Genomic DNA, 26071 nt, shown 5'->3' with positions numbered 1-26071 from the left:
CTAAATATGCCTACGCTTTTTTTGTGAATGTTTTAGCATATTCTCTCTCTATAATAAGCAGAGTTTGGTATGTCTGTGTACGTGCATCTGACCCCCCAAAAAAAAAGAAATAACATTTTTTATTTTTACACTTTTTATATTTCTGTTGCACATCAATTTTCCCAAGCTTTTACAATTAAATACAGAGCAATTCAAGTTAATGAAAGCTATACAATAAAACTTTAAGATAGTCAAACTGTTTACTTTTTCCACCTTGCACCATTTACATTACATTGTTAAGTTCCCTAAATTCTGACTATGTCACAGGAGGTAATTATGGGCTAGGGTCATCATCTAGAGCAGGCCTGTCCAACCTGCGGCCCTCCAGATGTTGTGAAATTTCAAGTCCCAGCATGCCATTTTAGCTATCAACAGGTTGTTTACTGGCAAAGCATGCTGGGGCTTGTAGTTTCACAACACCTGGAGGGCCGCAGGTTGGACAGGCCTGATCTAGAGTAAGGAGACAGTCCAGCTAAAGAGAACAGATTTGTACCTGGACATGTTTTCATCCAAGGGTGCCAATGCAATTTTGTTTTATGTTTTTGCTTGCATGGTAAATACTGCCTATTTTTGCTTCTAATACATGCCTTATTTTAACACAGTGATTTAGAGCCCCCCCACCACCATCACCACTGCAGTGTTTCATGGTGTTACCGATTTGCAAAATTGCACCTTCTAGCTGGATTTACTCCTAGCTCTAAAAGAGGACCTAGATATGTTCAAAATAATACAAATTTACCAAATTCATGCAAAAACTGACAAAATAGTATACATGCTAATACTAGCTAAATTTAAGTTACTGTTTCATAGCATTAGTCTTAATGTAGTGCAGCTAAATAAATATCTGGATTGGATGCCTATGTATATTTTAGGGAGTGGCTGTAATCTGAACAAATGTGTGTTTGTTATGTAACATGAGTGCGTCGGGTCATATTTAGGACCGTTATACTTGGGTACAGGGGATAAAGAGCATAGCTGAGCTTCATAGCCAAATTTGGGTAGGGAATTCGATGCCGCTGTAGCCCTGCTTGGATCTGAAAAGAGCAGAGATGGAGCCTCTTCTGAGCATGATTTAAATTGCTGTCAGTGTTCTGGAATCATCTTGACACTAACAGTATTTCAGTATTTACAGGCATTAAACTAAGTGCTGGGAACACAGCTACAGTAGTGATAGTGCTAACCCAAAATTCATAGGGTACTACCAAACTTATGCCGTTGACATATCCCCCCCTGTCCCAAATGTCATTAGTTATACGTGTAAAGTTTAACAGTTTTGTTGGCATGGTTGTGTCAACATTGGGACGTAGATGTATGGATTGTGGTTATGGTAAAGATCCATCCACAGCCTGGATGGATTTGGGGTTAATAGACAAAGTTCATTCTAACCCTGTAACCCGCACCTAAGAATCTTCCATGTCATCTTCCATGTGTCTAAATTATTTAAAATAGCACCAGAACAGCCTGCATTTATCTGTACGTAGTCTGGTTGTGTTTTTTGCAGGTAGATCTTCACTGTCTAACCAAAGTCTTAACTCTAATAAATTGTAATTTGCTATTTTTATTAGTGTCCTTTGTGTGTGAATAATAAACACAGCTATGAATATAGGCAGCTTGATTGTGGGGACAGGTTTTTTTTTAGAACTGCCCTAATAGGGGTCCACTACTGAGATCTTTGCTTTTTGTTAATTCATTTATAAAAAGAGTTTTTGAGAGCATGGGCAGTAATGACCCAGCAGATATGGCTGACACGTAATGCTTTGCAATTTGAGCTTTTTATCTTCAATAAGTACCTATTTAGTCACTGCTCTTAGACTGTAAGATGTATTTTAACAGTTTGCTTCATAAGGGAATGGGAATACTCCACATTGCTTCTCTTTATAATAGTGTTTCAGTGGAAGTCAAGGTCCAGTGACTGAACACTGCATTTTATCTTCCTACTTCATTATCTCAAAATGTCTGGAATGCATATAGTTTAGTTATATCACATTAGCTATATTTATGTTAAACTTTAGTTTGCACATTAAATACACAGTGATGAGAATCATCAAAAAGCAGGATACATTCCAAATGCTTTATGATTAATTTAGATGATACATTACATGTTAAAGTTGGAGGTTTAAGGCTTTACACAAATGACCACTAATTTTGTGGTCACAGCGAACTTGTTACCTTTACAAAGCCAGAATATATTGCCAGAAATGGTATTGACCCAGACTATTTTATACTGATAAATTACAAATAAACTATTAGCTGCCTTAGTGTCTTTAAAGATAACTGTAAATGTCTGTCTTACATATGCTGATGTTGTCTACTGTCCACACAGTAAATCATATAATAATACAGAATGCTACATGTGTTATAATTTTATAAACCTTCATTTGATTTAAGATTCTATAACCCATCCGATGCAATCTATTTAAAGGAACGTTTCCATCATAAAAGCACATGTCATTTTTGGACTATCTACAGATACAAGAAAAGAATATGAACCATTGAACTCAACTTTTGGCTTTGGGCACTCATTCAAATGTATTTTTGAAGCAATGTAAAGAAAACAGAAAATTATGTTTTCTAAATTAAATAAAAACTGAAAGAAATATTACTTATGATCAAACAGTTTGCTTTTGTTTTGTTAATTGGATGATTCTGTGAAAAAATTCAGCTCTGCGTTTGATTAATTTATATATATTCTACTAATGGCAAGCAATACTTGCCTTCTCATAGCTCCCAAGACAATTGATCATTTATTCTTTTTTATTACTTATTTTAATAAGAAAATGATTTGTATATGTATTTAGATTACATAGAACACATTAATATAGATTCATAATACAGTTAAACATAGACATATGCAAAGTTAAAATTCATAATAAATATGACAGCAAACAAAACGGGAAATTAAATTAAATTATGAGGGGGCAAGTAGGAACTAGGAGGGAGCAACGATTACTTATCATAGGTTAGGTGCACTACTTAGGGGAAGGTAGATGAGGCCATAGCCGTAACTATGTTGGTGTCTGGAGCAAGAAGGAAAGGTGAGACCCCAAATTCATCTAACCAAATTCATCTAAAATATTATTTCCATGCGCTCCCCTTCTTGTTTGCGCTATGGGCACAGCCCTTGTTACAGCCTTAGATGAGGCAATGTGGCTCATGTAAAGTTGGACATATTTCTATCCCGAAAAAGCACACAGAGGATAAACCGCATTTACATGCATATGTTCAGTCAGCTCTACAACACTAGCATATGCGCCAAGTTTACCTCTGGAAGGAGTAGAGATGTGGTATGACAGTGTTAGTAGTAAATGCAAAAGTTGCATCATCCAATATGTACACAAGACAATAATGTAATCAAGTGTCAAATTCGCAACAGCGCATTTATTATTAAAACTGTCAAGACAATATTCATTGTTGCGAAATTTGACACTGTTAATAATAAATGCAAAAGTCGCTTTTACCATATAAAATATAATTAATTACAAGCACAAATACAAATTAAATTAAGTGAAATGAAATGAAATAAAAACATCTGTTATTTTCCACATTAAAAATCAAATGGGAATCTTTTTTCTTGCCACAGTCCAAATGCAAATATCAATTAAGTAATGCAAGTGGGGGGCTGGAACGTCATACAATATAGCAGCTACAATAATTAATTAAGTATTGCTGGAGAGATCAATCCATAACCAGCCAATCAGAAGCATCTAGCTAGTGTTGCTGATAGTCATCATAATCATCATTTTGTTTGGTTGTGCGAGTCCTCCAGCAGCCACAAGAGATACGCCACATGACAGGTTTATATGCGTCTGCATTCAGGTCTACCTCAGTCACAATTATTAAATATGCCCTTACTGTACTCGACTTAGGCTTGTCAGATCCTCCCCTCCTCCGTTCCACCACTACAGTCGCAAGGAGTTGCAAGTGTAAGGTGCAACAAAACCTGCATAAAAAACATATGCATACACATCTTTGGTGCACATACGCTGTACGGAAATTCTTATTTTAATCAAATAGCACAAACATATGTCCAATTTTAAATTCTTTGAAATTGATTAACTGGAACAAGATGCTGTTGAGCAATGCAGTGAATGATCTGATACATAATTTTGTGGATTGCCAGTTGAAGGCGACATAAATTCTCGGTGCTGTGCTTTAAACTTAAAAAGACCACAACAGACTCCTAGGCGCTAAAGACTATGGGCCTGATTCATTAAGGATCTTAACTTGAGAAACTTCTTATTTAAGTCTCCTGGACAAAACCATGTTAAAATGCAAGGGGTGCAAATTAGTATTCTATTTTGCACATCAGTTAAATACTGACTGTTTTTTCATGTAGCACACAAATACTTGATAGCTTATTTGTACACTGAAAGTTAAAGTTGATATTTGTGTGCTACATGAAAAAACAGTCAGTATTTAACTTATGTGCAAAACAGAATACTAATTTGCACCCCTTGCATTGTTAACATGGTTTTGTCCAGGAGACTTAAATAAGAAGTTTCTTAAGTTAAGATCCTTAATGAATCAGGCCCTATATCATCAATGTCCCTATAAAAAAAGTTTTATATATGTAGATATATAAAATACTCACTCCTTATATAAGGGGTTGTGTAGCCTCCCTTAATAAACCACAAAACTAAAACAAACAATTAGAAGCATCAATTTTAGTAATAAGGGTAATAAGGTAATAAATGTGCACTTTGACGTATGTTGTTGAAAATTCAGATAGGGATATATTGATCTTTCATAAAGTCTAAAGTCAGACTAAAATGTCAATATAATAGAACAAGAACTTATAGGACGTAAAGGCAAGTGGCCAGCTCAGCTTACCCGTCCCAGTTCAATGAAGAAGGATCCGTATGAGAGAATAATTCAATTAACTTGAATTGTCATAAAACGTTTTGAAGACACCCCATCCACTCTGCATTGTTGTAAATAACGAAATGTCGAAAGTTTCCCTAGGGAATTGAGCCCTGTGCTGACCAGCCTGGCGCTGGTTGTTATTATGGCAGGGGGTGTCGCCAGCATTGCATGTGACTGTTACTACAGTCGCCGGTCACAATGTCTACAATGTGTCACGAGCCGCGGCTCCACTGCTGGCCGCCGTGGTTTGCTCCTATCTGCCTTGGGCATCCCAGTCGTCACCATGATGAGCGGGACGTCACTTCCACCTACAGGTCCCAGTCGTCATGGTGACTGCTGGGATGCTTTTTCCTTTCACTGCCCGGCTAGAATGACAGCTTAGCCTCCTTGCCAGTTATAGTTCTCAGTCTCTGTTTGGTGAGCTGCTCCTGTGCCCTGTATCTGCTTTTGGATTGGATTACTCGTGTATGACCCTTGGCCTTGTTTACTGGACTTTGATTCTTTGCCTGTTACCCTGACCATTGCTTCGCTTCTGGACCCTCCTTGTTTGCTGGCAGCCCTGACATCTTGCTTGTTCCTGACCACGGTACCTGCTTCGGACCTAAGACCTCGGCTTGTTTCCTGACCACACTTTATTTTCTATCTCCCGCTACTCGGCTCTACGGTATGTTCATAAACTTGTACTACTCTGAGTGTAAGACCTGGGGACATCCGAGTACCTGTGAGCATAGCGAGCTTTACAAAAAAGGCGGCTGCTATAGGTGAAGACCTCTCCATCTTGTTCTACAAGTTTATGATAGGACCGATAGCCATAACATTATAACTGGCCATTGAAGTATTGGAAGAATTTGAGTCCATGGATGATAGCAGGAGGAGTCCCTCTTCAGCCCAAGTCCTGGCGTGCCAGATTCAGACCTAATCACAAATGGTACAATGTCTGGCACAGCGATTTTCTGCCCAGAAGGAAGTCTCCAGAACCACACAAGTCCAGCAAGCTTCTTCAGGCCCCATATTGGAGCCCAAATTGAATTTATCTGACTGCTTCTCTGGTGATAGAGCCTCTTTCCGCAATTTTAAATAGAGTTGTAGATTCTATTTCCACCTAAGACCACGCTGTTCTGGTAATGAGCAGCAAAGAGTCAGCATTATTATCTCTCTCCTCAAGGGGATCCTCAGTCCTGGGAGTTCGGCCTTCCATCTACGAGTCCCTCTCTGCAATCAGTCGACGCCTTCTTCAATGCCTTGGGTATGCTTAATGCCGATCCAGACAAGGTGGCCTCGGCAGAGATTCATCTCAGAGGGCTGAAACAAGGGCGAGGCACTGCCGAAGGATATTGTGCAGAGTTTGGGAGATGGTCCACTTATAGTGAATGGAATGACCATGCCCTCCGGAGTCAATTCTGCCTAGGTCTCTCTGAGCAAATTAAAGATTCGTTAGTGCAGTACCCTATACCGGCTTCTCCCAAAAATCTTATGCAGTTGGTAATCAAGATTGACCCGAGGATTAAGGAGAGGAAAGCGGCAAGAGTTATGTCTGTTCCTCCTGGCTCTCCGCCAATTTCTTACTCCACCCTGCCTTATGGGCTGATTACTGCAGTTGTAGTCCCTCTATTCTGATTGGCTCATATGTGTATAAAAGGCAAGGAGGGCTTAGCCTCCCTGCCGATGACAGTTCTCAGTCTCTGTTTGCTGACCTGCTCCTGTACCCTGTATCTGCTTTTGGATTGGATTGCTCGTGTATGACCCTTGGCCTTGTTTACTGGACTTTGATTCTTTGCCTGTTGCCCTGACCATTGCTTAGTTTCTGGACCCTCTTTGTTTGCTGCCTGCCCTGACATTTTGCCTGTTCCTTACCACGGTACCTGTTTAGGACCTAAGATCTCGCCTTGTTTCCTGACCACGCTTTCTTTTCTATCTCCTGCTACTCAGCGCTACGGTACGTTCATAAGCTTTTACTACTCTGAGTGTAAGACCTGGGGGCATCCGAGTACCTGTGAGCATAGCGAGCTCTACGGGAAAGGCGGCTGCTATAGGTGAAGACCTCTCCATCTTGTTCTACAAGTTTGTGATAGGACCGATAGGATAGCCGTAACACAATGTCTACATTTTAAACATGTGGACATAATGAATCTGTCGACAGTTACCCTGTCACCATTTTGGTGTCGACAGGATAAGTGTCGAAAGATTCAGCATTGGCATTCCCTCTATTTATATACTGACAATCAAGAATTGAACGCTGTATGTCTTTACTATAAATGAAAATGTACTTATTCTATTACTGCATTTGCGTGAACACAGGTCTGGATTAACCCGAGGTCCTTCTGGGCTAAAGCACAGGGGCCGATTCATTATTCATATACATGAACGCTCTGCATTTATTAACCCATTTGGGCTGTTTGAGTTTTCGGTCATGCCCCTTGGAATGAAAAATACCCCTGCGTCCTTCCAATGACCTGCTAGAGGGCCAGTAGGGACATGCAGCTGCCTATCTGAATGACATTGTGATGTTCAGCCACCTGAGAGGAGCACCTGATCCATCTGAATAGTGTGTTAGGCCAAATTACTGAGGCAGGTCTGACTATCAAGCCTGCGAAGTGCCAGCTTGGCATGCATAAAGTGCAGTACTTAGGGCACCATGTAGGGGGAGGTACCCTCCACCCAGAGCAAGGCAAGGTAGAGGCTATCACAACGTGACCGATCCCTACCATGAAAAAACAGGTAATGTCTTTCTTAGGTACAGCTGGGTATCATCGAAAGTTCGTGCCCCATTATAGTACCCTAGCCAAACCTCTGAATGACTTAACAATAAAGAAATTACCACAGGGGGCTAATTGGACAGAGGATTGTCAGAATGCATTTACAGCTCTGAAATCTGCTCTGGCCCAGTACCCTGTGCTACAGGCCCCAGATTTCAAATGGAGATTTAATCTGAAAAATGTTTCCAAGAGTTTGCTGCAAAAATTAATAACAAGACATACACTATGTTGCACAAATAAGTTTCACTACTTACTAGTTAAGACCTGGTGTGTGATAAATTCAAAGTTTTGAATTTTAATTGTTTATAAGTAACCTTGTAGGAATAAATTTAATTCTGTCTTTAACTTATATTTGGCATTTTGAAAATACTGATTAGGTATATTAAAATGAACAAAGGTCAAACGACATGCTCAATCTGATATTACTGGGGAGCCCCCAATAATATCGGATTAGGCATAAGTCGCTTGACAAATGGGTACCCCTAAACCAAGGACCTATAGTGTCTTAATCCGGCCCTGCGTGAACATGTCATTACTGTGCCTATGTTAGACCGACCTTCCCTCCCTCATTCCTCCTCTCCAGTCATTGGGAGGTGCAAATGTAGATACATGCAACTCTGCACATGTTTTCTGATTGTGCGCAGTAGAAGATTGCAGATATTACGCTACATAAACGGGTTTATGTCCAACTCAGTATCAGACCCATTCTGTCTATCAGAGTCATATTCTGAAAGTCTAATATGCATAGTATAAAAAAGACCTCATCATGATCAAATGCTCATTACAAATATGTTATGTTTTGATCTGTTTCTTAAAATTTTACATATATTATTATTAGTAGCTATAGATGTTATGTTTAAAACATATGACATTTTAGGTTAAGTTGTGCTATAAAGGTTTGAAAACTCTGGCAGTCACACATAACTGGTGTGAATTAATAGGTAGAAGTCTGGCTGTTACTAGATCGATTGCTATGTTTCCTTCTAAATATTCTCAAGAAAACACTTTAATTGTACAACACATTTTTGCTTCACTATTGAATATTCTATTTTTTTTACTTTCTGAAAGTGTATTGAAAAGATGAGTAATGTGACTTCACTACTGTATGTGAGGGAGTGATACATTCTTTTAAAAGTTTAGTGTTTTTTATCTGAGTTTCATGTTTCGTCATGAGTGGGAGCACACAGCTATGAAAGATGCAGTTCTCATTAATACACCTCACACATCATTAAGTAGGGATCCTATCTGTTAAAGTAATTCTTTAAAGATCAGCAACATCTGGCTGAGCATAATGAGAGATATAACTCGGTAAGAATTGGTGTGTCCTCCCCAAGCAATGACCTTGAGGGCTTGTTCAGATCTTTCTGTTTGGTGTTGTCTAGTGAACACATCAAAATCATATAAAAAATAAATGTGTCAAGCATGCACTATTGGGACTTATTTAACTGAATGAATAGAATGTATATTAGCATATGTTACGGGAGAGGTTCACTTTTAGACAAATCTCCATGTAGCAAATAGGGCATTCTTGTCGACTTTTCTTTTTCTCCCTCCGGAAGACTCCAGAGGGTAGGCAAAGTGAGTGTATAGAGGGGGACGGGTGCCACACATCACTTTGGCCCTGCCCCGTGACACAGGAACGCAATTGCGAGAATGGCCTGACCTACCTGGAATTTAAAAATCTTCCAGTTATTACAGAAGAGTGGATGAAATAGGTCCCTCTCTTGCCCAATACTTGAAGCTGAAAGCTGATAGGAACTGATCACATTGTGAACCCACAGAGCAAGTCTGCCAATGCTTCACCCCTGGAGTTCAATATAAGCTTTCTTTAGCTCAGTCGGAGAAAAATGAAAGGACTCCCATTTCCCGTACTGCAAACTCAAAGTGCATTCGGCTGTCAGCAGCTTCTGTTTCTGGTAAAAAGGGAAGAGGGAGAAGTGCCTTCATATATTATTATTAATAGCTTCCCAATGCACAACACAAATAGGATGTTAGTGGTGCCATAAAAATAAAGTGTTGTATTTTTCATGCAGTTTTCATTCAGTTTTCTTGTGTATTTATTGCACATGAAAACTGAATGAAAAGCACACAGTTGTCAATGAGCCGTGACACTAATTAGCTTTTAAATCCTGACTCAAACGCTATACTACATGAGTTTATTTGATATTTAAACTAAAGTCTGTGTCATACTAGTAAGTACTATTAATTAACTGAAGTGTTAATCTGGAAACATGTAGTCCTGAATGTCACAGTACGGACTATCTCTAAGTAAAGGATGGGACATCTGATTTAGAAGAGACTATGGTATAGAGAAACTGGTCATATGTAATAAATCTATTTTGGTACTTCTGACTTATTTGTTGAACAGCAGGTGAAATAAGTATTGAACACATCAAAATTTTCTCAGTAAATACATATTTAATGTGGCTATTGTAATGCAATTTACACCAAATGTCAACAACAACCCTTGCAATCCAGATATATAAAGAAATCAAACCATAGATGTCCATAAATTAAGTTTTGTGTAATAATGTGAAATGACACAGGGAAAAAGTATTGAACACGCTTCCTGAAATTTATTTGATACTTTCTACAAAAGCCTTTGTTGGTAATGACAGCTTCAAGATGCCTCCTGTATGGAGAAACTAGTTGCATGCATTGCTCAGGTGTAATTTTGCCCTATTCTTCAACGCAAATGGTCTTTAAATCTTGAAGGTTCTATGGGCTTCTTCTGTGAACTCTGATGTTCAATTTTGGTCTCATCTGACCACACTATATTCTCCCTATATTCCACAGGCTTGTCCAAATGTTGTGCAGCAAACTTTAAACGAGCTTCAACATGTTATTTCTTCAGCAAATGAGTCTTACGTGATGAGAGTGCATACAGGCCATGGCGTTTGAGTGCATTACTTATTGTTTGCTTTGAAACAATTGTACCTGCTAATTCCAGGCCTTTCTGAAGCTCTGTGATTATATATAAATATTGTATTATAGGATTAAAAAAGTAAAGGAATCCTCTACTTTTTTAATCCTATAATACAATATTTATATATAATCACACAGCTCTGCATACCCTGCAGGCTCACCAGAAATGGAGTCTTTTGTCTAATAATAAAAACACTACAGAAGATTGATTGTGGCAGGATCTAAAGATTTTTTACAATTTAATATTTGATATATTAAGTGCAAGCCCTACCGTGCTCCAGGTAATCCAGCCAGTGATGCCGGGAGATATGAAAGGGAGGAGCTGCTGAGACCGCGCATGCGCAGCAGTTCCATTTCGCCAGCGAGGAGATGTACAGCAGCCGCAGCGCTGTCAAAGAAGCGTCCGCGGCTGCTGTACAGAAAAAATATTTGGTATGTTAAAATCAAGCAGTTTGACTGACATTTCAGTCAAACTGCCACCGTGTGTCACGAGTGACACGCGTGTCATAGGTTAGCCATCACAGGCCTAAACAGTACTCTCTGTTACATTCAGCAGTTTAGAGATCCTTCTGTAACCAATGCCATCAGTATGTTTTGCAACAATAAGTTAGCGAAGGTCTTGAGAGAGCTCTTTGCTTTTACCCATCATGAGATGTTTCTTGTGTGACACCTTCGTAATCAGACACCTTCTTATAGGCCATCAGTTCTGGCTAAACCAGCTGGCAGGATTGCTTTCTAATTACTGATAGATTTCACCTGGTGTCTTAGCTTTCCATGCCTTTTTGCACCTCCCTTTCTTCATGTGTTCAATACTTTTTTCCTGTGTCATTTCACATTATTACGCAAAACTTAAATTATGGATATCTATGGTTTGATTTCTATACATGTGTGGATTGCAAGGGTCGTTGCTAACATTTGGTGTAAATTTCATTACTATAGCCACATTAAATATTTACTGAGTAAAATGTGTTCAATACTTATTTCACCCGCTGTATGCTGTAATATCATATGTATAAAGCTGATGCCATTTCTATGCAAGCTAAAGTAGTTTTTTAAAAAAAAAACAGTTTTCTGCTCTTTCCCCACTTTCGTACAGCATTATTGCCTGAAATCTGCATTCAGCTCCCCAACCAGGGAGGAAGTATTGCATCGGACATTTTCTGGGGCAAATCTTTCAAACCTGCCTCTTCTTTCATTTGAGATTCCTAGATCTGCACTTATCCCAAAAATGTATTTTTCTTAGTTTGACGTCAATTTTCTCTGGTGGAAACATAAACATTGACTTGCTTTGTGGTTACTAAAGTAGGGCAGTTATTTTATTTTCTGGATATATTGGTATAATTTTGTTTTTCTTTATTTAGATCAGGCCTGTCCAACCTGCGGCCCTCCAGGTGTTGTGAAACTACAAGCCCCAGCATGCTTTGCTGGTAGACAACCAGTTGATAGCTGGAAGGGAATGCTGGGACTTGTAGTTTCACAACATCTGGAGGGCCGCAGGTTGGACACGCCTGATTTAGATAATACATATGAAAATCTGAGTACATGCATACATTGAAATATTGATATATACGACAAACAGGGTACATACATACTAGTAGCTCTCAATATAGGTATTAATAGAAAGATGTACTATTATCTGCAATACAGCTCCAGTTCTTTCTTGCAGAATAGAATACATCATGTGTCATAATGACAAAATAACCAGAATATGCTTTGCTACAACATTCTCACTCTGCACCAATCAGTAATAACAGGACATATAAAGCTTTCCTCACAAACATGCTGAATACTGAAAAGATGTGAAAGTCTTAAATATAAACCACATGACTCAAAAGAATCATAAAAATGCTTATGAAATTCCAGGTACCTAAATATTTAATGATTACTATTTTTCTTATCTATCACAGAAAGCTATCTACTTATCATCCGTTAATAGTTTGACATTTAACAGTTGCTGATAACATCACTAGAAATGAGGTTACATTTTCCTAAATAATAAGTGTCATTTATGAAAGTTGGTGCAGAGGAAATACATATCAGACACTGTCAAGTATTCAATAACTATCATGTCCATCACCTTTTTCCTCTGCACCAGTTTTATCCAGATATTTCACCAGAAATATCCATATATGTTGGTAACACCATTTTTACAATGCTGTTTGTGTAAATATGCTTATAAAAGAGATAGGTACTGTGTTTTTATATACTAGTATGTCGGCAGTATATGCAAAACATACATTGTAATATGATTATAGTAATGTTTTTACCTCTATTTGGCAAAGATTAAGTATTATTAAAATGTTATTTGAAAAATGATATGCAATTCTAGTCACTTTTTGCAGGTCAGGTTCAGACAACAGACGTCAAAATGGAAGGGAACGTATCGCTGCAGCTAATGATAAGGGAACACCAACAATGGAATCCAGTAAAGAAACTCGATACTGTGCAGTGTGTAGTGACTATGCATCTGGGTATCACTATGGAGTGTGGTCATGTGAGGGCTGTAAGGCTTTCTTCAAAAGAAGTATACAAGGTACAGTATATATGTAATATTTATTTATATTTTATATAGCACCACCATATTATGCATATTATTGTGCACACAAACACACACACACACACACACACACAATAGGGTCCATTTTTATTAGAAGCCAGGTAACCTGCCAGTATGATTTTGGACTGTGGGGGGTAACCAGAGCATCCAGAGATAACCCATGGAAACACGGGAAAAACATATAAAATCCACTGAGCGTGTCCTGGTTCGGGCTGAGCGCATGTTTGCAGTACACTAAAACAACAATGCTAACCACTGTGCTTCCCCATAATACATATATATTGTATGAAATGTCTATATGCTTGAGTTTTATGCTTTTACTACAAAATAGATGTCATATTATAGAATAGTGCATGTTTAAAAACTGTAATGAATTTAATTTGTCAGTGTATTTATTCAAGCTTTCAATGTACATATCATATTTGTAAATTTTATTTTGCATAAAAATACATATGCCAAGATTTCAGTAAAATTAGTAGTTTGCTCCCTTATTTTCTTCTTAATTATTTTCACATAGATTTTCCTATACTAAAAATTAAATTGTCTTAATAGGTCACTATTTTACACAGGCCAGTGTTTAGAGAGTATAACAAAGTAGTTGTTGAATTAGGGTGTGTCTATTTAAAAGAGTGGGTGGGGCCAGTGCCGTAACTAGACATTTTAGTGCCCTGGGCGAGACAGGGCCCCGGCGCCCCCCATCTATGTGGGAGTGGCATTTGACAAGTGGGTGTGGCCAACCTAATGTGTGGGTGTGGCTAGCACTTTACTGAAAAAATCACACCAACTATGATAATTATCCCTAGAAGTTAGGCGCAGAGTCAGTGACAGGAAAAACAGGTTGCAAAATAGCAGGTAAACTAATAAAGAGGTATAAAGATAAATGCAGACCATGGGTCATATTATAAAACATTAGCACATAAAAACATAAACAATAAGGAGGGGAGAAATATTATTAATGCAAAACTATAATAAAAAAGTTCAAAAATAGATGGTACATAGAGAACTCCAAAGGAGGTTGTTGGGTATGACATATAAACTGAACCTAACCAAATTGAAGTTATTCATATTCTTTAACAACTTTAAAACAAATTGTAGTTTCTTTGAACTGTAGTACATCATCTCCAAGAAGACCATACCTGAAACAAAAATGTAAAAGTACCAGACAGCGCTTCCAGGGTATCTCATAGTAAGAGGGGGAGACATCAGAAGATGGAGTAAGGCTTCATAAAGGCAGGACAGGTGTACAAGAACTGTAGTGACAAAATAGGAGGTGTAGCAAAGAAATGGGAGGTGAGAAGAAGGCAGAGCTGACAGAGGAGGAAGGTGTGAACCAGTAAAAGAAGACGGGCAATGAGGGTCAGACTGAGGTGGTAACTGAGCGGCGAGACTGCAAGAAGTTAGGATACAGGAGGTGGGTGGAGACCTGATGTATAAGGAGGAGAAAGGAAGAGACAGACAATTTAAAGACAGTAGAGGATGTGAGCAGGATGGCAAAAAGTGCAGGAGAGAAAGAGAGTGTGAGACCGAAAAAGTGACCAGGACCTAGGGACCGTGTAGGAGACCACCGAGATATACAGACATGGCAGCATGCTCCTTCTACCGGAACATCTATGCAAAGATCCTGGCCAGCTGTCTAGTACCTGTCAGCGCATCGGTAAGGAGTGACCCTCCTGATATACATATATACACCACCTGTGTAACGCACACATGTCCTGCAACCTTTCACAAAATAGCGCACGCACACAGAGACACTACAACAAGTCAGGTTTCTCTGTCATTACCAAGGTCTGCACCCTCTTTGACTTCTGCAGTGGAACGCATGTTCCACAAACAGGAAGTTCGGTATTTGCGTTCCAAATGCCGAACTTCCTGTCTGTGGAACGCACATGCGTTCCACTGCGGAAGTCAAAGGCATTTCTTATCACTGGCTTTTCTTATCACTGACAAAAGAGCTAGGTAGCGGGTGGCTGCTGCGCCCCCTTGGGGCTTGCGCCCTGGGCGACGGCACCGCCCGCACCACCCTAGTTACGGCTCTGGGTGGGGCTATGCAACTACTTGCATGTACAGTCATTTAAGGCTTGTAAAACTACTAAATGCAAACTAGCAGCAGTTTTGTGAAATTGGTACTGTGTCTTAGCTCATCCTGACCAATACTACAGTTAAAAAAGAGTATATAATATATATTAATAAAATAATACTGTCACGTTTACCAGAAGGAAGATGAGGATGGTAGCTGTTTGCCAGTAGTTAGCGCAACTGAACTTAGAGATGCCTAGTTTAACATGCCCCCAGTATCCACCAGTACCCCACAGAGAGTATGAGTTTGAAGATGGCAGCTCTCAAAGACAGTCACTGGCGAAACAGGTAGAAGATAGCGAGGTCAGACAGTCCGAGGTCAATAGTCAGATGGGAACGTGGTATCAGAGCAGAAATCAAAGAGAGGTCAGGGAAGACAAAGGTCAAAAATAAAAAGCTATTGCAGACAGAATCAGGACCCAAAGGGAATTCAGAAGCCAAGCCAAAGTCACAACTGAGGGATCAAGAGAAACAGTAATAAGGAGAGGGTAGCTGGACACTGGAAAAGGTAAGGAAAACAGGAAGTATAAGTTGCTGGAGCTAGAGAGACCTAATAATCTGGCACCCAGTGTCTCCCTTATATAGGGGCTTGATTGGCTGCTCACCGACCGCTGCCACGAACAGAGAGAATCAACAGGTCGTGCATGCGCATAAAAACTGGAAAGTCTTGTCCCTTTGCTAGGCAGCACGGCTGGGAAGGCGCAGAGATGGTGCCTGACAGTACTCCCTCCCTTCCTCCCCTTCTGAAGATAATCCTGGCATTTTTCTTGAACCTGTCCAGGAGAAGAGGGGCATGAATGTCTTTCTCATCAACCCAGGATCTTTCCTCTGGACCATAACCTCTCCAGAGACTCACCTCCAGTATCCATTTTACACGGAGAAGTAAAGGAAAGTTCTTTGAAAAATTTGTGGAGGACCAGAGGTTTTCATAGAGCAATAAGGAAATAGTTATTGGATTTAAGAGATGAGGGCAAATGAAGCTTGTAAGAGATGGGTTACTGACCTGGGAAATTTGAAAGGGATCGGTAAAGTAAGAGCCAATTTCATGGTGGTTACTCAGAGTTTTAAGTTACATGTGGCTAGTCAAACTCTATCTCCCACTTGAAGCAGTGTAATAGTTTATCACCCCTGATCTGCAGATTGCTTATACTGCAGTAAGGATACAGTAAATTTGGTTTTGGCCTGGGGCCACATATGAGTGAAATCACAAATGACCAAATCTGCTGCTGGTACAGCAGAGTTGGAGATCAAGACAAATTCAGGTGAAATAGGATTCATTCAATAGATAGTAAAGAATAGTGTGGTTCCGAAGGACTGGTGGAGATGATTGTTATGGGCGAATTCTGCCCAAGGAAGAAGTTTGCTCCAAGATAACTGGTTCTCTTAAGAATAACATCATAGGAACAGTTCCCGATCTTGCTGGACCATTGGTTTGGGGATGGTACCCTGAGGAGATCTTTGATTGGTCTCTAGGTTCTTGCAGAAGACCCTCCAGAACTTAGAGATGAACTGTACTTCCTGGTCTGAGATGATCTCTCGAGGACAACCATGGAGATGGAAGATATCCTTAATAAAAATAGAGGTGAGCATGGAGAGGGATGTCAATCCTTTTAGGAGAACAAAGTGGGCCATATCTGAGAACTGATCTACCGTGACCCAAATGGTATTGAAACCACGGCTCACACGCAATTCAGATAGTAAGTCCATTCAGATACTAGACTAGGGAGAATCGGGAATGGGGAGAAGAATGAGGAAGAAGCAAACCCGAAGGTGACTGTCTTTGTATCTTGTGATGGGCGCAGGTGTCACAGGCTTGGACATATTTGAGTACATCTGAGTGGAAAGTGGGCCACCAATAGTACCAGGATAGTAGTGCAACTCTCTTTTTGACCCCGGCATGGCCTGCGAATCTGTAATCATGGGTCCACTTTAGGACTTTACTGCGAAGATGAGGGGTCACTAAAGAGCGACCAGGCAGAGGTCTTCTTCACTGATGTTAAAGTCAACACTGATATATTACTGATGTTAAAGTCAAAGCCACTATATTGGTGGGATGAATAATAGGTTTGAGCTCAGGAGAGGGCAAGATGTCTAAGTTATCAAATGATCGAGAGAGAGCATCAGCCCTGGACTTCTTAGTATCCGGTCGTTAGATCCAGATCGATTTGAAGTGTGAAAAGAATAATGACCACCAAACTGACATAGATTGAGACACTGAGCTGTTTGGAGGTAAGATTCTTGATATCAGTGAAAACGTGATTGGTTGTTTAGCTCCCTCCAACAGGTGATGCCACTCCTCCAGGGATTCTTTGAGATAGCACTGACTGTCCCAATTCCCAGAGAGGAGGCATCTACTTCCAGGAAGAAAAGCTTGAGTTGGTCAGGCTGTATAAGTACCAATGCTGAAGAGAAGGCTTTCTTTAGGGGGCGCTGCTAGCAGTAATTGCAACTGGGGGCCAAGACTTAGGATGAGCTCCTTTTGCAACTGGCACTTCTCCAGCTTGCAGTAGAGATGGTTATGGCATAAACAGGTGAGCACCTCCTTCACGAGTGTCCGATGAGAAGATATTTCTTGGGTAAAGATTAAGATAACGTCAAGATATGCCACTACAGAGTGATAAAGTAAATCCCGAAAGATCTCATTGACAAAGCCTTGAAAGACTGCAGGGACATTACACAAACCAAAGGGCATCACCAGATACGGATTATACCCATACCGGGTATTAAAGGTAGTCTCCAACTTGTCATTCTGGTGGATGCAAATGAGGTTTTAGGCTCGCCCTAAGGTCAAGTTTAGAGAAGAACTTGGCCCTTCGGATCCGATCGAACAGCTCTGAGATGAGGGATAGTGGGTAACGGTACTTGACCGTAAGAGGATTCAGTTGTCGGTAGTCAATGCAGGGCCTAAAGGAACCATTTTTTCATAAGAAACAAACCCTGTTCCAGCAGGCAAGTTAGATTCGCAAGTTTTTGGGAATATATTCTGACATGGCTTGAGATTCAGGCAGAGATAATAGATAAATTCTTCCTCTAGGAATGTTTTTTCCTGGAATGAGGTTGATAAGGTAGTCCCAAGGAAGATGTGGCAGACTTGCTGAATACATCTCGAAAGAAAGAGTAAGGCAAGTGAAGGACAGGCTTAGAGGAGAGGTTATGACAGGATACCCAAGGCTCTGAGAGACATACCAGAGATAGGCACTGCTTGCTGAAGAGAGGTTCCCAGGAGGTCACTTGTGCGAGATGCCAACTGGACTTAATGAGTTCTTAACCATGGTAGCCCCAGAAGTATGGGGTTCATGGTCTTTGATAAAATCAGGAACCTAATCCATTCAGAGTGAAGGACTCTTACCAGCAACTTGGGCTGGTAGTGCTTGTGATGGAACCATTGGTGACACATTTGCCATCAACAGCAGATAACAACAATGTCTGCGTCAAAGACTACATGGGCAGGTGGAGTTTAGTTACTAGAGTGGCAGAGATTAAGTTTCCAGTAGACCCTGAAACCTCGAAGGCTGAGATTTCAATGGACCCACAGGGGGAGTGAAGGGTAACTGGCATTAAGAAGTCCAGGCTATTCTGAAAACAGCCAATGGGTACTTTAAATCCTAGGTTGGCCTTCCTAGGACCGCCTAGGATGGAATGTTTCCCGGTCTCTTGGGGCAAGTGGATAAGAGATGGCCCAAGTCCACACAGTATAGGCATAGATTATTTTTGAACCTTTGCTCATGCTCCTCCTGTGTGATGCAGGAGTGGCCAATATTCATTGGTTCCTCAGTTGCCATGGTGGGGTTCTGTAAGCGAGATGTCAGGCAGTGTGTAAAGGGATGGGACTATTCCCTCTGTTGAGTACATTCTCTGAAACAGAAATCCAACTTGATACAGAGAAGAATGAAGTTGTCCAAATTTGAAGGCAGCTCTCATGAGGATAATTCATGCTTTATGTGCTCCATCAAACCTTGCCAGAAGGTGGTCACCAAATCTTTATTATTCCATTTAAGCTCAGAAGCCAAGGTTCCCAATTGTACCGGCTGCTGACTAATGGTGAGAGACCATTGAAGTAAGATCAGCAGACTAGAAGCAGCTGAGGTTACGCATCCAGGTTTGTCAAAAACCTTCTGGAAGGTTTGAATAATGGAAATAGAATATTGCAGAATTATGTGGTTGCATTCCCAGAGAGGGGATGCCCAGACCTGAGCCTGTCCTTTAAGAAATTAAATAATATATACCACCTTGTACCTCTCAGATGAGAATTTTCTTTAAGCCAACTTGAACTGGATGGCATATTGTTTCAGGAAGCCGCAGCACTTTTATGGATCAGCTTCATATTTTTCCGGAGGAGGAATACTTAGACTGCTGGCGGGAACGATGGTGACCGCTCCAGCGGGGACCGTCGGTGAGGCTGACATAACAGAAATAGCCTGGAGGGATCCAGGTTTTCCTGAGAGAATCTAGATGGGAAACTACCCCTCAAGACACTGTATTAACTGAGCTTGATTAGTCTCTTGCTCATCAACCCGTTGTGCCAGATGGAGAAGAAGCTCACAGGCAGTAGATTCACCTTGACCATCCACGACCAGAGTCTGTCACAAATGCCAGAAGGCAGATGAGGATGGTTGGTGTGTGCCAGTAGTTAGCGCAACTGAACTAAGAGGTGCAGAGTCTAATGGTCCCCCATTGTCACCAGGGACCCTTGCAAGGGAGTATGGGCTTCACAGTGTCTGACATGGAGGTCATGGTTCTCAAAGACAGTCACTGGCGAAATAGGTTGGTAAAGATAGCGAGGTCAGATAGTCCGAGGTCAAAAGCCAGATGGGAACATGGTGCCAAAGCAGAATCCGAAGAGAGGTCAGGGAAGTCAAAGTTAAAAGCCAAACAGGTATTGCAGACAGAATCAGGATTCAAAGTAAAGTGAGAAGCCAAGTCTAGGTCACAACTGAGGGATCAAGCCAAACAGGAATCAGGAGAGGGGAGTTGGACACTGGAACAGGCAAGGATTCAGGTAATATAAGTTGCTGGAGCTAGAGAGACCTAAGACTCTGGCAACCAAATGGTGCCAGAGTCTCCCTTATATAGGGGCTTAATTGGCGGCCTCGGTGGTCAGAGACATCACTGACCGATGCCACGAACAGAGAGTATTGCGCCCCACTGCTATGCAGCGGGAAGGCGCAGGGAAGGCATTTAACAAATACATCACCATTTTATTTACTATGTAATAAAAGCTGTGGCAATACACACTGCACTCTCTCTTATTATTATAAATTTCTGTGGGTGCTTTAAATTGATTACATTGATGTCATAATGAAATGTTGAGACTGTGGTCGGCAATCCTCATTATTCACAACTTTCAACCAGACCACCGGACATTTTCATATAATATATGCCACAGGACAGGAATGAAGGGAAAAATATTGTTATGCCATCTGGACCAGAGAGAGGGTACTTGGGCAATTGGGAAACTTGGAGACGATCACACATGGGCCAAATTATGCCCTACTCACCAAAATAAGCAATAATTACCTATTTTTAATTTTTAGATGTATTTAGTCTTGCTATTCTTGATAATTGCTTTGAGAGTTACAGTGTTGTGTAACAAATGTACTGACCTACAGTAGCATGAAATGTGGCATATTTTAATATTTTCTTAAGATGAATTAATAATGTTTTATGTTCTTTCAGAGCAAACTGTTCTTTTTTACAATGCTACTAATGATGCTGAAAAAAGTATTTTTTAAGAGCAAACATTGTAATTAATGAAGTGCATTGGCAGCAGCAACCTGCAATTTGATTGTCTAGTTATTTTAATAACCATAAAGACTATAAAATATTTTGATTAAAGAACTCTAGAATCGGTTAAATCCTCGGTTTATCTTGCCCACAATCTTTCTAAATGGAGAAACATTGTGTCTAGTGTTTATTGAGAACAGCAATGAGTACACACAGTTTTTTCTAAGCACAACTATATATCCACCCACTCTTCCAAGTTCATAAAGGTCTAAATCATTGCTATGTATTATCAAAAGTGCTTTCAGTTTTATACACCAAACAAACATGTTCTAATAAACACCAACATTTCTGAGAAACAGTTACAAATCTAGCAAGAGTATGTTAAAGAAGTGTGGATGTAAATATATATTATTTATAAATATAATTACTGATGCTTTGCTAGCACACTGTAGGTTCCTGTCTATAACATGTTGCATACAGTGAATATGGAGAAATATTCATGTTGGTAATTGTTTGCGTTCATTAGTGGCTTCCATAAAACTAATGATAAGGAGCAGCGGTGTGATGGTTTATGAAGTCTACCTTTGCTTAATTTTTACAGTAACTTCTCTCCCCATAACTACTGGCAGTTTGTCTCCTATGGGTATATCAGCCATCCAGTTACCTGACACTTGGGTATCGAGAGTGATGATATTGAAAATCTGGCTGACAGGAGGAATGGACCATTCATATACTGCTAGGATTGAATAAACTGTGGCTGTCCTGCTGGTTTGGGAATGGAAAATAAGTGTTAAACAATATGTATGGGAGGGATGTATGGATGGGAGTATTTTTGAGAAGACATCTTGAACCACTCACTTGTATTGTCAGGAACCTATAACGAATTGTAAGCCCCACCGAGCAAATACATTCTGTAGAATGCGTTATATAAAATTATTAATGTTTCTTTATAATGAATTAAAGGTTTTATCTAACAGGAAATAGGCAAAACTGAAGCCCCAGCAATTCCTACTCCCATGCTAAACAGCTGATCACACTGGGATGGTCATTTGCAAACCAAAACAAATGTGGGTACAAAATACATAATATTTGCAGAAATGCTCTTATTTGTCTAATGTGCATATACTCAGATTCATGTCCCCATTTTGTTTAATTTCTTTTTTTCCATAATGCCTCCATGTAGATGTCAAACTACTGTTTACTATCACTTTTGGACCACAATAAACTACATGTATAAAAATGTATACATTTTTCACACTAAGCTATGTGTTTATGAAAATATTTGCACAAAAATGTGTGCACGAGATCACCAAAAATATACCATTTGCCATGTCCACCTGTTTGAATGTTAATAAACAACCTTTTGTATCATGTTAAGATATAGAATAGTTCCAAAGTTTAGAAATGCTTATACATCAAATTGACTTGAATGCCCATCAAGTCACCTGTCACAAGATATTGACAATGCATTTAATTGTTTTAATTTAAAGTATGTTTCTATAACATTGTGCGCCTTTAAAAATATACCTCTGTACCTCTTGAAGGATTGCGATCTCTGCAAGAACATACCAGCACCCTTACAGTCCCCTTATAATGACTTTTTTTTGCATACTACATAATAAATAAGCTATATTAGTATTTAACAGTTCATAATAAGCTATTTAATTTTTATAGATAGAAGTGATAGAGTAGTATTCCAAACAACCAGTGGTTTATTTTGGTATTTTTATGTCTAATAGAACAGCACATCAAAGGTTAGGATTGTTTTAAACAAATGATTAATGAAAAAATATGAACTCACTAAACCAATGTTTGCTTCTCCGCTGAAACTGATTTTGGAATGAATCCAAGCAGTAGTGCTCCAACCATGAACAACTAATGCTCAGTGTATACGTTTCATAAGAAACTATGATAATATCAGTTCTTGACTAATATTAGAGACAAGTATGCCACAGATGTTTGTACAAACATAGCAACAATCTAGTTTATATTCTTCTGTTTGGTTCCAGTTCTTAAAGGAAAACTCCAGACACTCTTTTATCTTCTTTTAACCCCCTTTATACAATTATTAGAACCACAGCTTGTCCAATGCACTTCCATTTGACAATCTTACACTGAGATTACCTGGACTATGATGTGATTATCTCTTAAAACCACCCATGAGACACACACATTTCTTTTATGTGGAGCAGTGGGGTTCAGGAAAAACAGAACTTAGATGGAATTATCCTTTAAAATTTTGTATGACTATAAGAATGTCAAGGGAAGTGGGTGCAGGTGCGCACCACCCCTCCATAATGTTTCCCCTGCTGGTTACTGTGGACACTTCTGAGTGGCCAAGTGAGTAGATCTAAGTGAAATCACATTAGGTTGCAGGGGGGCTCAGCTCCTAGGGAGACATTTTATTGGCTGTCTACATTATTATTATTATTATTATTATTATTAACCTTTATTTATAAGGTGCCACAAGATTTCTGCACCCCCATACATAATACAAACAGTGGACCATACAGGGTAAAACAGTACAGAACAATAAATTAGTAAAACCAAGACTCCAAAAGCTCCAAGCATAGCAAGTACAGTGACGTTGGTGGAGAAGAAGTGGTTTAGAGACAGGAGGGAAGACGTTCCAGCTCTTAAGAGCTGACATACTAAAGGGAGGGCAAACAGACAGCAGGCACAAGAGGGAGTCAGTGGAGGAAATCAGGCACAAAAGGAGTGTATACGGTAGAAGGGAGGTGAGGAGATGATTAGATGGATGGATGGCAGGCTTTGAGGAACAGATGGGTTTTAAGTGCCCTTTTGAAGGTACACAGACAGTCGGATAGAGCAAGGGAAGTCATTCCAGTGGAGGGGGCAGCCCAGGAGAGATCTTGAATTCTAGCATAGGAAATGCGACAGTCATTGCAGGGAGCATCCCTCAAGCAAATGGTGAGAGAAATGCAATATTAGACTTAGTTCTTACAAATGGTGACAGAATATTTGATGTAAATGTGGGTGAGAACCTAGGATCTAGTGATCATCAAGCAGTATGGTTTAGTATAATGACAGGGATGGACTCCCATTTATATATGGGAAAATGTGTAAGTGACTCTTTGACAGAGTGAAAGAACTTGAAAGGTGTGCCGAAGAGGTGGGAAAAATTAAAAAGTGCAATACTTAAAGCAACGACCTTTGTATCAAAAGTGTTAGGAAAAGCACAAGTAAAGGAAGCCAGTGTGGTTTGCAAAAGAAGTATAGTGAAAGCAAAAAAAGATGGCCTTTAGGAAACATAAGCATACTCAGAATAATGGAGGCAAAGAGGTTTATCTTGTTAGACAGAAGGAGGCAAAGAAGGCAATCAGATGTGCGAAGACACAAGCTGCAGAGAAGATGGCTAAGTCAGTGGGTAAAGGGGGCAAAACTTTTTTTAGGTATATATGTGAAAGGAGAAAAACAAAAGGAGGAATAATAAGACTAAAGACAGAGAGGGAGGGTCTTGTTAACGGAGTCAAGGAAATAGCAGATCATCTTAATAATTATTTTTGCTCAGTGTTCACTACAGAAAGAGCGTGGAATGGGGCCACAGTTAAGATGCTAGTATGCTCATAAAAGTGAGGTAGATATAAGTACATTTACAGAGGAGAAGGTCCTAACAAAACTCTCAAAACTGAAAGTGGATAAATCAATGGGGCCAAGGATACTAAAAGAGATTAAAGGGGTGCTGGTAACACCATTAACAGAATTATTCAACCAGTCACTCGCTACAAGAGTAGTTCCAGAGGACTGGAAAAGAGCAAATGTAGTCTCACTGCACAAAAGTGGAAGCAAGGAAGAGGCAAACAACTACAGACCAGTGAGCCTTACATCAGTAGTAGGGAAATTGATGGAAACACTCTTAAAAGAAAGAGTTGTAGAATATCTCAAATCCAGTAACTTACAGGATCCCAAACAGCATGGATTTACTGGGTGGAAATCTTATTAATTTTTTTGACTGGGTGACTAAAGCAATAGTTCAAGGGGGTGGGGTCGATGTTGTTTACCTGGATTTCAGTAAGGTTTTTGAGACTGTCCCCCAATGTAGACTATTCAATTAACTTGAAAGCTTGGGATTGGATTCTAATATGATTGAATGAATAAGATTTTGGTTGCAGGATAGACAACAGAGTGTTATAGTTAATGGAGAGCATTCACAGGAGAAAAAGGTTACCAGTGGAGTACCCCAAGGATCTGTAATAAGACCAGTGCTTTTTTATTTCTTTATTGGTGACATTGCAAATGGTATTGAAGAGAAAGTATGCCTTTTTGCAGATGACACAAAGATGTGCAACAGGGTAGACACACAGTAGGGGCAAAACAAATGATTGATGATCTAGGTAGACTAGAGGGATGGTCAGGAGAGTGACAACTACAGCTTAATGCCAAAAAATGCAAAATCATGCATTTGGGTCTCAAAATCCCAAAGGCTAAATATATTATTAATGGAACTATAATGGAAATTACTGAAGAGGAAAGGGAGTCACTATTTCAGGTGTATTAAAGGCAGGTAACTAATGTAACAAAGCAATAAGGAAGGCAAGTCAGATGCTTGGTTGCATAGGGAGAGGAATCAGTAGCAGAAAGAAAGAAGTAATAATGCCACTGTATAGGTCAGTGGTCAGGGAACAGGGGTAAATTACCCCAAATGGGGTAAAAATGAAATTCCTGGGGGTAATGCTGCCGATTCACATGCTGTCAGTTGGATTGTAGACCCCTTTAAATGTGAAATTGCTGTTGTACCAGAAGAGCCTCAAGGGTTGGCAGAGGCACTTCTTGAGCTTCGATGCAATAATGAAGCACGTATTGCATTTGAAAACAAAGCAGATCTGTCATATTTTTGGATGTCAACAGCTGCAAAGGCATTCAAAAGTGCACATGAGGAGGCAGTCAAAAAGTTGCTGCCTTTTGCAACAACCAACCTTTACGAACGATGATTTTCCACTATAACGAACATAAAAACAAAGTAGAGAAATCGATTGGATGCTGAAGACTGTATCCAAATTGCTCTGACATCAAAATGCCCCAATATTGATGCTCTCGTGTGAAAAATAAAGCAACATCATTTCTCCAAAACCTGAAGTTTTGAAGTTGAAATTTTGAATAGATTCAATAA

General features: G+C 39.8%; 1 protein-coding gene across 1 annotated transcript in view; it reads left to right on the top strand.

The window, feature by feature from the left end:
- Positions 1-26071, top strand: part of ESR1 (estrogen receptor 1) — a 196660-nt gene that overhangs the window by 59531 nt on the left and 111058 nt on the right. Inside the window, exon 2 of the mRNA XM_075203583.1 lies at positions 12926-13116. Coding sequence (XP_075059684.1) covers positions 12926-13116 — 191 coding nt within the window. The remainder of the gene's footprint in view (positions 1-12925; positions 13117-26071) is intronic.

This window comes from Mixophyes fleayi, chromosome 3, assembly GCF_038048845.1.
Source record: "Mixophyes fleayi isolate aMixFle1 chromosome 3, aMixFle1.hap1, whole genome shotgun sequence".
Classification (NCBI taxonomy): domain Eukaryota; kingdom Metazoa; phylum Chordata; class Amphibia; order Anura; family Limnodynastidae; genus Mixophyes; species Mixophyes fleayi.
The sequence above is the reverse complement of the archived record's forward strand: the minus strand, read 5'-3'. Positions and strand labels throughout refer to the sequence as shown.